Genomic DNA, 14,013 nt, shown 5'->3' with positions numbered 1-14,013 from the left:
ACCAGAATGCTGTTTTGCACACAATATTCTAATCAGACGTGGGAACCGGAGCCAGGCTGAGAGGCCAGGCATGTTTTCAGCTTCGGGAGGCCAATCTGCTTCTCGGCGACACACTTGCAGTTTGAGGCACGTTGCAAATAAGACCGCCACGCACACAACCTCTCTGCTCCCGTCCGCCAACCGAAAAGCGCCCGGCGCAAATATTCTCCGCTCTCCGGGCTCGGGATAACGAGGTGGGTTGTGGACCAAAGCTCCTGGTTTCCCTCTCACTTACAGAGATGGATGACTTGCCTGATCAGTCCTGGCAGCCTCCTGATTGGCCGGCGGGATTGCAAAAGGGTTTGGAGCCAGACGCAAGCCCGGGACCAAAACTCTTAACTTGCGCCAGCGGCTAAAAAGCAGGTGTTGGGGCCGGCTAATGAAAGAGAATCAGGTTGGTCCCAGCTGCCCACGAGGGAGCCACGGCTGTCATTTCCAGAGAGACCTCACAGGCCGAGAGGTTGATGGAATTAAAGGAGTATGGCCTGGAAACCGCGTGTGCGTTCCGAGGAGCAGGCACCGGCCTGGTTCGGCTTGTGTGACCAGTCAGACGCACCTGACTTTCCAGAACGGTTTGTGTCTTGCTGGAGAAGGATTTCACCACTGGAGGCTGGAGGTTCCGGTTTCGGTGGGGCTCTGAGTGCAAGGTGCTGACCCTGGCTGAAACCCAGAATGGATTCACAGCTCCACCAAAATCGGAGCCACCAGCCTCCACTGGATTTACCCACCCACATTCCCGAGACACAGGGGTGACAGCTGCACCTGGTGTTCTTCTGAGTTACGCCCCTGCCACGGCTACACCGGGCCTTCTTGGGCAGCCTTCCCCAAGCTGGTGCCCTCCACCCATGCTGGACTACAACTCCCAGAATCCCCAAGCCAGCATAGTTGTAGAGCTGTACATATGGAGGGCACCAGAATGGGGAGGGCTCTCAGACTGGTGGCACCAACCCTTTGCCCGTCCATTCCCTTTCCCTTCCAGTCTACGCCTGCCTCTCCTGCCCTCGGAAACATGTCAATCAGAATTGGGCCCCTGGCAAGTCCAGGGAGTGACTAACACGTGGCATGTTGGGCCCAGCTGTAGCCTGAGCCCCTCAGGGCCTTCATCCATGCCCCCCTGGATCAGGAATTGCACTGCTGAAAAGCACATTGCAGCAGCCTAAGCTTGAGAGTTTCATCCTGGCTCTAAATTGGAGTCATGACAGAGGGAGACAAAATATTGACCCAATAAATCCAGATGGAGAGTACCATTGCCAGGCGAAATTATAACCAGCCACAGTTAAATGCCAAGCAATTAAGCTGTCAAGAGTATCTCCCATCTCTTTGCTAACCCCCAAATACACAGTAGCTGGAAAGCTCTCTTCCAAAAGAAACTTTTGAAATGGCTATGACCCTGCAGATTAAGCAAGCATGCAGAGCCTTAGCAAATGAATATTGCCAGGACATCCCGCACCATCACCACTGCCCTGCCTATACAGGTGCTGAAGACAAGAGGGGACCCCGGTCCTCACCTGTGGGCTGCTGCAGAGCCAATACTTCACTCCAGAGCCAGGTGCATGAGGGGTTGGAGGCAGAGGTTACGGCCACCCTTGTGACTGCCCCCATCTAGGGAAAAATAAAATCCTGCGAGATTAAAATGTGATGCGATGGACAGCGTCTTTAAAGGATGGCCCACATCTCCTCATCATAAAAGGAGGTCTACAAAAGGGGACATCTCAGAGAAAGCTGCAAAGCAGGAAAGTCCCCGGTCAAATCTCTCGGCTTCACCCCCCTGATCTGCAATGTTGGGATAAAACTACTGGCCTGCCTTACAAGGCTGCTTTAATACAATAGGAGAACAAATCCAAAGTACTCTGTGGGATCTAAAGTGCCATCTCAGTGATAAGTGTCACTATTGTGCCTGGAAACTGAAATTCTAACAGGAATCATACAATCACAGAATAGTAGAGTTGGAAGAAGCCTAAAAGGCCATTGAGTCAATAGAATCATAGAATCATAGAATAGAAAAGTTGGAAGGGGTCTACAAGGCCATCGAGTCCAACCCCCTGTTCAATGCAGAAATCCACCCTAAAGCATCCCTGACATATGGTTGTCCAGCTGCCTCTTGAAGGCCTTGAGTGTGGGAGAGCCCACCACCTCCCTAGGTAACTGATTCCATTGTCGCACTGCTCTAACAGTCAGGAAGTTTTTCCTGATGTCCAACTGGAATCTGGTTTCCTGTAACTTGAGCCCATTATTCTGTGTCCTGCACTCTGGGAGGATCGAGAAGAGATCCTGGCCCTCCTCTGTGTGACAACCTTTCGAGTATTTGAAGAGTGCTCTCATGTCTCCCCTCAATCTTCTCTTCTCCAGGCTAAACATGCCCAGTTCTTTCAGTCTCTCTTCATAGGGCTTGGTTTCCAGACCCCTGATCATCCTGGTTGCCCTCCTCTGAACATGCTCCAGCTTGTCTGCGTCCTTCTTGAATTGTGGAGCCCAGAATTGGACACAATACTCTAGATGAGGCCTAACCAGGGCAGAATAGAGAGGAACCAGTACATCACGTGATTTGGAACAGTTGGTAGGGGCCTACAAGGCCATCGAGTCCAGCGCCCCCGCTCAGCACAGGTATCCACCCTAAAGCATACCTGACAGGTGGCTGTCCAGCTGTGGAAGGGTGCAACCACACTTGGAATACTGTGCATACTTCTGGACATTGTAGATTTGGGAAAAGTGCAGAAAGGGGGACTAAAATTATCAGGGGACAGAAGCATCTTCCCTATGAAGGAAGGTTACAACAGCTGGGACTCTCTAGCTGAGAAAAATGGCGAGTGAGGGGAGGCACGATACAGGTATACAAAATCATGCATGGTTGGAGAACATGGATGGGGGGTACTTTTTCCCTCCCTCTCTCATAATACTAGAACATGAAGCTGATTGGTGGGAGATTCAAGACAGATAAAAGAAGTACTTCTTCACATAGCACATAGTTAACTATGTTGTTCACTTTCACAAGATGTAGTGATGGCCACCGATTCATGAAGGAGAAGGCTATCAATGGCTACTAGTCCTGAGGGCGATATGCTACCTCTAATATCACAGGCAGTAAGCCTATGTACACTACTTGCGGGGGAACATGGGCGAAAGGGTAGTGTTACATGCAGGTTCTGCTTGAGGTTTTCCCACGGGCAGCTGCCTGGCCCCTGTGTGAACAGAGTCCTGAACTAGATGGACCCTTAGTCTGATCCAGCATCAGGGCACTTCCTGTGTTCTTATGGTTTACATCAAGACTGGGAGTATGTGAGCCAATGCAATACTGTTCCTGTTAAATACATATATACTACTTTTGATTTGCCATGTGCTTTGTTTTTATATATATTTTCTATCCAAAAGGGTCCCCCAGGTAGCTTACACAAAAGTAATAAAATATAATTAGTTTGGGGCTTTTACCTGAAAGACTGTCTTTATCCATATGAACCCTCTGATCAGCCTCAGAGGCCCTGAGCGGTTTCCACAAGAGGTGAAGTCTCCACTGAAAGGCCTTTTTGGTGGTAGCTCCACAATTCTTAATTTCCCTCCCTTGGGAGATCCTATTTTTGTCCTCTGTGTAAGAAGGCTGTCAATGTGCTTTAATAAAAACACGCATTTAGGTTTAATTCCCAACCAACCTCCACCCTTATTCTTTTAGTATCATAGAATCATAGAATTGTGGAGTTGGAAGGGACCATAGGGATCGTCTAGTTTTGATTTGTTTTTAGACTGTTGGTTGTTTTATTATGCTTTTTATGGTTTTAATTTCTGTGAACTGCCCAGAGAGCTTCGGCTATTGGGCAGTATAAAAATGTAATAAATAAATAAATAAAATAAAATAAAATAGTCCAACCCTATCAAATGTGCAGGAAATCCAATTAAACCACCCATGAGAGGTGGCTATCTAGCCTCTTCTTAAAAACCTCCAGAGATGGAGAACCCACAACCTCCGTAGGTAGACTGTTCCCACTCAGTTTTACTCACTGCAGTACTGCAGCTTTAATTAATTTGTTTTAATGATCTCGGGGTGGGTGGGTTGGTTGCTTAATTAGTTGTACACTATTTTGAAATGTGTGTGAATGAATGAAATAAATGTGTGTGAATGAATTTTATAAATGAAATAAAACTCTTATAATTTCTAGGCGAACAGAAGGGGCGAGGCTCCCAAAAGGTAGTTAAAACACACACACTTTGCATACAAGAGTTCTCTGCCTTCTCCAGTTACAAAGACAAAAACAAGAGAGGAAGTATCAGAGCTTGATCGCGGAGTTCTCTCTGCCTGAAAGCAGCTGCCAGTCAGAACAGAGAGCACTGGGCTACATGCAGCTCCAGATGGCCAAGAATCTCGGTCTGGAAAAGCTACACAGACTTCTACTAAAGAAGAGCCAGCGTGGTGTAGTGGCTAGAGTGTCGGACTGGGAGTCAGGAGATCTGGGTTCTAGTCCCCGCTCAGCCATGGAAGCCCACTGGGTGACTTTGGGCCAGTCACGGACTCTCAGTCCAACCTACCTCACAGGGTTGTTGTTGTGAGGATAAAATGGAGAGGAGGAGGATTAGGTACGCCACCTTGGGCTCCCTGGACGAAAGAAGGCGGGGGTATAAATGTAATAAAAATAAATGCAGGCAGTATCAGTGAAGAGCAGATTCAGAAGTGGAGAGCTAGTCACAGGGGGCGGGGGGCTTGTTGAAAATACTAAAAAACTCAAAGGGGGAAAGAGCTCATAGTTTCCACCCACACAGCAGAATCCTTAGAAAGGGAGGTGCATTTTTCAGACTGCTGAGTGCCCACGCCATGATTTGAGGTGGTCTCCCTCCCTCCCTCCCCAAGCCTGCTTGCTAAGAAGAAATGAGCCAGGTACGATAAACAAGATAGAAGCTGGCGCACACCTGGGCCTTGCTGATTATGGCGTAATCAGATTTGAAATGCTTCTGCAGAGCTCCCAAAAAAGTACCCCAATTTCACAGACGAAGGGAAATCTTCGGGACCGATCACCATCCAAACAAACTTTGGAAAAACAACAATGAACTGCACCCCATTTTCCCTCGTGCAGGCCTTCCCTAAAATGAACCCAAATGAGGAGAGAAAACCAAATCGAAAATAAATAAAAATTAGATTAAAATTAAAACACCCCACCAGAGCAAGTGAAATACTTAATCGGGACCCGAGCAGTCAAAGCAGCTGCTAAACAGGACTATAAAGACGGGGATTAGCGAGAGCCCTGGATGGTTGCAGAAATCTAGTCAGCAGAAGAACTGGGCTGGAGGGAGGCAGCCCTGGAAGTTTTAGACACCTTTGCCCAGAAATTAAGAGCAAAAAAGCAATACCTGAACAAAGAGCAAACAGTCCCTGACTTCCTCCTCAGCTGCCTTGCTCCTCTTCATCCACCCCACCACCCCCACCTCCATCGCTGGTAAAAGGCGTGAGAGAGGAAATTGAGAGTGGGAAATTAGGGGCAAGCCGGAGGAGGGAGAGGAGCGGAGAGAAATGCTTACCGCACCTCATCTCAGCAGGTGAAGAGGGTGGAGATTTAGCTTAAACCATGGATTAACTCGCTGGGTGCTGCCGATGGAAAATTAAAAAGTGTGCAGATAATAGCGGAGAAGAAGATACACTGGGGGTGGGGAGAGGGGTGAATTTGATGAAGCATCCCTTTCCAGGTAATCTATCTCCCAAGAGCTTTAAGAAGAAAACGGGTGGAGGAAACTTGCCTTGGGATACTTTTTTAGAACAAACACACACAAAAATGGGGAAAGAGCTAAACCTCACGCAAGTTTCATAGAATCACAGAAGAGCAGAGTTGGAAGGGGCCTACAAGGCCATCGAGTCCAACCCCCTGCTCAAGGCAGGAATCCACCCTAAAGCATCCCTGACAGAGGGCTGTCCAGCTGCCTCTTGAAGGCCTCTAGTGTGGGAGAGCCCACCACCTCCCTGGGTAACTGATTCCATTGTCGTACTGCTCTAACAGCCAGGAAGTTTTTCCTGATGTCCAGCCGGAATCTGGCTTCCTTTAACTTGAGCCCGTTATTCCGTGTCCTGCACTCTGGGAGGATCGAGAAGAGATCCTGGCCCTCCTCTGTGTGACAACTTTTGAAGTACTTGAAGAGTGCTCTCATGTCTCCCCTCAGCCTTCTCTTCTCCAGGCTAAACATGCCCAGTTCTTTCAATGCCCTCTTTTCCTACCGCTGCTAGTCGCGGAGAGTCATCCTGCAAACGGACGCTGTAACCGAACTCACGTGGAGTCCAGCCGCACACATCCTGCACAAAGGACACAGTTGTGCCAACGTTTTCTCTGCATTTGCAGAAAGAATAATGGAAGTGCAAAAAACAGTGGCAGCCCATTTACAGAGATCTGGTGACTGTTGCCTCTCTGAGAGTCCAGGCCCGGGGTTGCACTTGTGGGCTAAGCTGTGAAAAATACAGTTCCCATCGCAGGCATGAAGACATTCCAGTATTGTTATTTTATGGGGTACACGCCACAGCTGCCATTTCGAGATTTCTTCTCAAGCAATCTTTTAAAAACAAAGCCAAGGCCTTCAGCATTCTAAACCAAGAACAATCAGGTGCCCTCCTTACCCACCAGCTCACTGGGTACTGGCAAGCATGTTGGCAGGAGTCCTGGGAGAACGATGCATCTGAGCTACGCCCTCCGGTTCTTGGTGCGCCCTGGCTTGTGGCATCACAGCGGACTTCCCTTCCCCCCAAAGCCCAGCTTCCAGGAGCTCAACGGAATCAATGCATCGCTTGGAAACTCCGAAGTGAGATCGCTGGTAGCTCTGTATTCGCCTGTTCGCACACCCAATGCCGCAAAGCGGAAGCCATGGCTTACCTGCTCTGGTGTGGCTCCTGCAAGCCGCGTCACCGCTCCTGGCTGGAGAACTGGAGGTTTTGGCAAGCTTGTTAGCCGACACCCTGTACATGACCCCTCCGATACAGCGCAGACCTCTGTTCCTCCAGCGGTGCTGCAAAGGCTGGGCCTTTGTCCCTGGAGGAGAGTGGCAGCTGCGGTTTAGAACCAGAGATCTGCAAAGATAAAGCAATATATATATAGATGAGTAATTAACTGGCCAGCTAAGTTCTTCCAGGATTTTCCAATAAGCCTGTTAAACCTAGCAAGTTCAAAAGCTGATAGAATGAATCATAGAATCATAGAATAGCAGAGTTGGAAGGGGCCTACAAGGCCATCGAGTCCAACCCCCTGCTCAAGGCAGGAATCCACCCTAAAGCATCCCTGACAGGTGGTTGTCCATCTGGTTATCATGAATGGTTATCATGTTCTTCTGAAAGTTCTGTTCCTTGAGCACCAGCCATGTTGGCCGCCTCCTAGTCATATACCACTTGGATGCCGCCTGCAACTTGTCAGAAACAACTACCTATAGCCAAGGCTCCTGAACCAAAAAACCCTCAAAGCAAAGCAAGGCTTTGGAATGAGAATGCATTCGGGAAATACCTTGACCAGCAGTGTTTAAGATGTCTTCTGAACAGGACCACTAAGAACTAAAAGACAAATTTAAACAATTTGGGACCAGGATACCTGAGAGAGCGCCTTCTCCCTTACCAATCTGCCCGGACACTGGGGTCATGTTCCTGGTGGTTCTATGTGGACCTACAGTCTGACTGGACTCCACCGGGAGAAGAGCCTTCAGTGTGGTGGCCCCCTTCCTATGGAATTCCCCGCCTTTGTTGGTCAGGAAAGCACCAATGGTGCACTGCTTCCAGCACCTCCTGAAAACGTCATTGTTTCAGGAAACTTTCATTGAGTGACCGACCGTGGTTTTACCAGAATCTGGATTTTATCAGAACTCTGTTCTTTTAACAATAGTAATTTTTAAAATGGTGGTTTTTTTATTCTATCTGTTGTTCACTGCTCTGAAAGCTTTGGATGTGGAATGGTATATAAATACTGTAAATAAATAAATAAATAAATAAATAAATGAGTTTCATGCCTCCCTTGTTAAAAACTGAGACTCAGTCCAGACAAGACGGAGGTACTGTTAGCGGGTGGTTCATCTGTCTGGTGAGGTGATGTTTGCCCTATCCTGGACGGGGTTGCACTCTCCCTAAAGGATCGGATCCGTAGTTTGGGGGTGCTCTTGGATCCAGAACTGTCACTTGAGGCACAGGTGAACTCAGTGGCAAAGAGCACCTTTTATCAGCTTAGGTTGATATACCAACTGCGCCCTTATCTGGACAGAGATAGCCTAGCTACAGTTATCCATGCTCTGATAACCTCTCGTTTGGATTACTGCAATGCATTATACGTGGGGCTGCCTTTGAAAAACAGTCCGGAAACTTCAGCTGGTACAAAACAGGGCAGCCCGCCTACTAACAGGGACTGGCCGACGAGATCATATTACGCCAGTCCTTCTACAACTTCATTGGCTGCCAGTCCAGGTCCGGGCCCGATTCAAAGTGCTGGCATTAATATTCAAAGCCCTAAACGACTTGGAGTCAGGTTTTTTGAAGGAACGCCTCGCCTCCTCCCATATGTGCCTGCCCAGACCTTAAGATCATCCTCAGGGGTCCTTCTCCGTGAGCCCCTGCCAAAGGAAGTGAGGCAGGTGGCTACTAGGAGAAGGGCCTTCTCTGCTGTGGCACCCCGGTTGTGGAATGAGCTCCCCAGAGAGGTTCGCTTGGCACCTACATTGTTTTCCTTTCATCGCCAGCTGAAGACCTTTTTATTTTCTCAGTATTTTAACACCTAATTTAACTTAAATTTAAACTCTGCTGTTTTAATTTCATATTTTAATCTATATCAATTTTTGCTGTGTGGTTTTATCCTGGTCGTGCTTTTTATATTGTATTTTGTATTTGTGTTTTTAAATTGTTTGTTGTTTTATTATGCTCTTCGTGGTTTTAATTTTTGTGAACCGCCCAGAGAGCTTCGGCTGTTGGGCGGTATAGAAATGAAATAAATAAAATAAAAAATAAAATAAAAAATAGTTTCCTGTCCCCATTAACATTCCTTCATGTGTAAGGCCGAAGTGGTGGAGATGCATAACTGTGTAAATAAAACAGTCAGGGCCAGAGACTCCCATAAGGCTTTGAGAAAGCTCTGGTGTGGGCTGGTCCATGAAGTCACGAAGAGTTGGAAGCGACTGAACGAATAAACAACAACAAGCCACCTTTGGCTAGTGGCAATGCCGACTGTAGGTACTGGGCCAGTTTGCATGATCACAACAGCCCACCATGGCTTATTTAATGGCTTAATGGAGGGGGGAACAACCCTCCAATAACCCTATTGGGTTTGGACGGAATGGCAAACCATGGCAACACCCCCTTGGGGGTTGAATATTCAAAATGGCTTCCAGCACTTGCCGCAACCACTGTGGCTTAAATAAGCCATGATGGTACGCTGTGACCGTGCGAACCCTGTCAGTCAACTACCCCCTCTTTGTCTGGGGCCCACTCTACGCAACTGCCCAGGAGAAGAGCACAAGGCAAGGAAAGAATGCGGTTCCACCTTGTCAGAATTTTCACTGCTTGAATGCTTACATAGGCACAAATTTCCGTGAACCGCCCAGAGAGCTTCGGCTATGAGGCGGTACAGAAATGCAGTAAATAAATAAATAAATAAATAAATATACAGCAAACCATATATGTTTGCTTGCTCTGCATCGTTCCTTCTGCTTCCAAAAGCCAGGGCTTCAAAGCATATAGAGCTTTTTTATTTATTATTTATTTATTTGTTACATTTATATACCGCCCCATAGCCGAAGCTCTCTGGGCGGTTTACAAAAGTTAAAAGCGGTAAACATTTTTTTTAAACGTATACAATATTTAAAAACATAAAAACAACAGTATAAAAACAGCAGTATCCATTTAAAAACAACAGTTCTGGGGTCCGTTAAAAAACAAACTTAGCGTTGTTAAATGCTGTTAAATGCCTGGGAGAAAAGTCTTGACCTGGCGCCGAAAAGATAACAGTGTTGGCGCCAGGCGAGCCTCGTCAGGGAGATCATTCCACAGTCGGGGGGCCACCACCGAAAAGGCCCTCTCCCTTGTTGCCATCTTCGGAGTAGACACTCAGAGGAGGACCTTAGATGTTGAGCACAGTGTACGGGTAGGTTCATGTCGGGAGAGGCGTTCCGTCAGGTATTGTGGTCCCAAGCCGTGTAAGGCTTTATAGGTCAAAACCAGCACCTTGAATTGGGCTCAGAAACGTATAGGCAGCCAATGCAAGCGGGCCAGAATCAGTGTTATATCTTTGAACCTCCTTGTTCCAGTTATCAATCTGGCCGCCGCATTTTGCACAAGCTGCAGCTTCCGAACTGTCTTCAAAGGCTGCCCCACGGAGAGGGCATTGCAGTAATCTAACTTGGAGGTTACCAGAGTATGGACAACTGGAGCTAGGTTATCCCTGTCCAGATAGGGGCGTAGCTGGGCCACCAACCGGAGTTGGTAGAAAGCACTCCGTGCCACCGAGGCCACTTGAGCCTCAAGGGACAGAGATGGTTCCAGCCTACCTACTGGGGCTGGCAGTGACCCCCTTATTATTATTATTATTATTTATTTATATAGCACCATCAATGTACATGGTGCTGTACAGATTACACAGTAAATAGCAAGACCCTGCCGCATAGGCTTACAATCTAATAAAGTTGTAGTAAACAATAAGGAGGGAAAGAGAATGCAAACAGGCACAGGGAAGTGTAAACAGGCACCGGGTAGGGTGAGGCTAACAGTATAGAGTCAGAACAAACTCAATATTTAAAAGCTATAGGGAAAGAAAAGTTTTTAGCTGAGTTTTAAAAGCTGTGATTGAGTTTGTAGTTCTCAAGTGTTCTGGAAGAGTGTTCCAGGCGTAAGGGGCAGCAGAAGAAAAAGGACGAAGCCGAGTAAGGGAAGTGGAGGTCCTTGGGCAGGCGAGAAGCATGGCATCAGAGGAGCGGAGAGCACGCGCAGGGGAATAGTGTGAGATGAGAGAGGAGAGATAGGCAGGAGCTAGACCGTGAAAAGCTTTGAAGGTCAACAGGAGAAGTTTATATTGGATTCTGGAGTGAATTGGGAGCCAATGAAGAGATTTCAGAAGTGGAGTAACATGGTCAGAGCGGCGGGCCAAGAAGATGATCTTAGCGGCAGAGTGGTGGACAGAGACCAGCGGACTGATGTGAGACGAGGGAAGGCCAGAGAGAAGAAGGTTGCAGTAGTCCAACCGAGAGATAACCAGTGCGTGAACGAGAGTCTTGGCAGAAGAGACAGACAAAAATGGTTGAATCCTGGCAATATTATACAGGAAGAAATGACAGGATTTAGCTACTGCCTCGATATGAGGAATAAAGGAGAGCGAGGAGTCAAATATAAAGCCAAGACTACGAGTTTCCTTGACCGGAGAGAGCGTGACATCATTGACAGTAAGAGAGAATGAGAGGAGAGGGAAAGGTTTAGGAGGAAAAACAAGCAGTTCAGTTTTTCCCATATTAAGTTTCAAACGACGATGTAGCAGCCAGGCTGAGATATCTGAAAGACAAGCCGAGATACGATCGTGAACATCGGGGGAGAGTTCTGGAGATGAGAGATATAATTGTGTATCGTCGGCATACAGGTGATATTGGAGGCCATGAGATTGAATAAGATTACCCAAGATTACCCCTCCCCCAGTCCCGCTACCCAAGATCCTCTTTAACTAGAGACACCAGGATTGAACATGGGACCTCCTGCACTATGCTCCAGTCCCTGCAAGTGCTTCACACCCCACCTCAGCAAGCCTTATAAAGAACCTGTAAGGTAGATCAGTATTATCCCCATAGCATAGATGGGGAGGAGAGCCGGGGTGGATAAGAGGCAGTGGCTTAGTTAAAGCTACGTAGAGAGTTCATGGCGGATGCAAGAGCTGAAACATAAGTTTCCCAGCTCACAGTATGGATTTTATTGCCGTAAGCCTCCTTGGGAGGGCTTCTATCCTGAGAAGTGGCCAAGAAATGTTTTAAATAAATAGGTCCTTTTCTATATCTGCGCTCAGATAGCAGCCAGGGGGACTGGCAGACGGGTGTAAAGGGTATCACCTGCCCCCCTTCCCCTGGCTTCAGAGACTTCCCTAGAACTTTTATGCAAGGTCTCAAGTTCTTCCGCACAGCCATGAGGGCTAGAAACTTGCTTTCTCTTTTTACATGAAACTTCTGCGTGACATTTTGAATTCTGCAGAGAGTTCTACCAAACACAGTTCACTACCGAGGCTGACTTTGCATCTGTAACAATTACCCACTCACATCCGAATTCTGCACATCCACCATTATGCCAACAGCCATTGCAACCAAATCAAATCTGCTGCAGTATCAGCTGCCTTAACTATTTAGCACTAATCCAAACAGTAATTTGTTTATGCAAATGAGAGATCTAATTTTGAATTAGTACAAAACTATGCTCATAATGCTATTAGCTGAAAGTATATAACCACAGCATTGACTGAAGAATGGGTGGGAATTAGGGGGCTGTGCTCCTATCAGCAGAAAGCAAAAGCCCAGAGAGCATTACCTTTAAATGAAGACGCGTGGCACGGAAAAAGGGAACTGCAAAATATAAGCATTGCATTTATTAGTGCTTAGCATGACAAGTTTATTCTAATATGGTTGTTGCCACTGGCTACCAGCCTTGATGTATTGTGCCTGAGAGTTTCCCACAGATGTGGAAAGAGAAAACTTGGAACGTAACTGGTTTGCACGAAAGAAACGAGGAGGAACAGGAGCACAAAGTGTGTGTACGATTCTTTAAGTATCCCTGTTCTAGTCTGACCAAGAAGCTTCCTCAAAATACAAAAACAAAACATGCATTTGTAACAAGGTGCTCACCTGAGCTAGGGGAAAAAAAAGCTCACTGGGGATTTGCGTGTCGGGAGATTGAAATAGCTTTGGGATCAACACAAAGATCAGAGTTCTGTTCTTTTTCAGCGACCCAGGAAGGCCGGTCAGACCATTTAAAATAGAATTATTGCAGCGGACGTCGCTGTTGCTTCGGTTGGTTTCACTGGGTGTGTTTTTTAGTTGCACAGCCTTGTGGCAGGGTATACCACTCATAAATAAAGCAAACGCCTAGCAATACTTTTCCCAAGACAGTTCTGGGACTCTTCTCGATCCTCCCAGAGTGCAGGACACGGAATAACGGGCTCAAGTTAAAGGAAGCCAGATTCCAGCTGGACATCAGGAAAAACTTCCTGACTGTTAGAGCAGTACGACAATGGAAGCAATTCCCTAGGGAGACGGTGGGTTCTCTCACACTATAGGCCTTCAAGAGAACAACCCTCTGTCAGGGATGCTTTAGGGTGGATTCCTGCATTGAGCAGGGGGTTGGACTCGATGGCCTTGTAGGCCCCTTCCAACTCTGCTATTCTATGATTCTATGATTCTATGACTCAGAGCCTGCTCCAACCTAGAGTTTGCTGAAAGGAAAACTGCTAGCCTATCAAAGAGGCCACACTGCTGGCAAAGGTGTGCGTGTGCGTGTGTGTGATTGTGTGCTCTCTCACACACACGCACACACACCTGCTGGCGAGATGGCCACTCTCTGTGCATGCTCTGCTTCTGTTTGCATTAGAGACTGCTGAGTTTTACTAGTTCAGCCTTTAATCCAGACACCTGCACTCAGCGGTTTTCTAAGCATTTCCAAAGGAAGACGCGTTAAGGCTCGCCACCCTGAGGTGGTTGCTGCAGCCGCTCCCCCTCACTTAAGCTGTGCTAAAAGGTAAGGGCTGCCTGTTTCACTCTAGGCTCCATCTGCTCGGGCTGCAAGACGCCACAGCTGTGATTAAAACTGAGGAAGACGGAAAGGCAGCTATTTATCGCTACTTGCGCGGCTGCAGAGTTTAAAACCAAACCGCAGGTTAGAGAGATCAGAACGTAAGCAGCAAATGATGCCGAGGAAACAGCTCACACCTTGGCCAAAGAACAAAATCTATGAATTCTCCATTCATAGAATCATAGAATCACAGAATAGCAGAGTTGGAAGGGGCCTACAAGGCCATCGAGTCCAACCCC

The 14,013-nt window shown here is 47.5% G+C and overlaps 1 protein-coding gene across 1 annotated transcript in view; it reads right to left on the bottom strand.

Annotated features, from left to right (window-relative positions):
• Window positions 1–14,013, bottom strand: part of ZC3H3 (zinc finger CCCH-type containing 3) — a 355,830-nt gene that overhangs the window by 132,339 nt on the left and 209,478 nt on the right. The window contains exon 5 of the mRNA XM_063131198.1: window positions 6,873–7,066. Within this exon, the coding sequence (XP_062987268.1) occupies window positions 6,873–7,066 (194 nt within the window). The remainder of the gene's footprint in view (window positions 1–6,872; window positions 7,067–14,013) is intronic.

Source organism: Elgaria multicarinata, chromosome 7 (assembly GCF_023053635.1).
Source record: "Elgaria multicarinata webbii isolate HBS135686 ecotype San Diego chromosome 7, rElgMul1.1.pri, whole genome shotgun sequence".
In the NCBI taxonomy this organism is placed as follows: Eukaryota; Metazoa; Chordata; class Lepidosauria; order Squamata; family Anguidae; genus Elgaria; species Elgaria multicarinata.
This window is presented reverse-complemented; position numbering and strand designations above follow the sequence as displayed.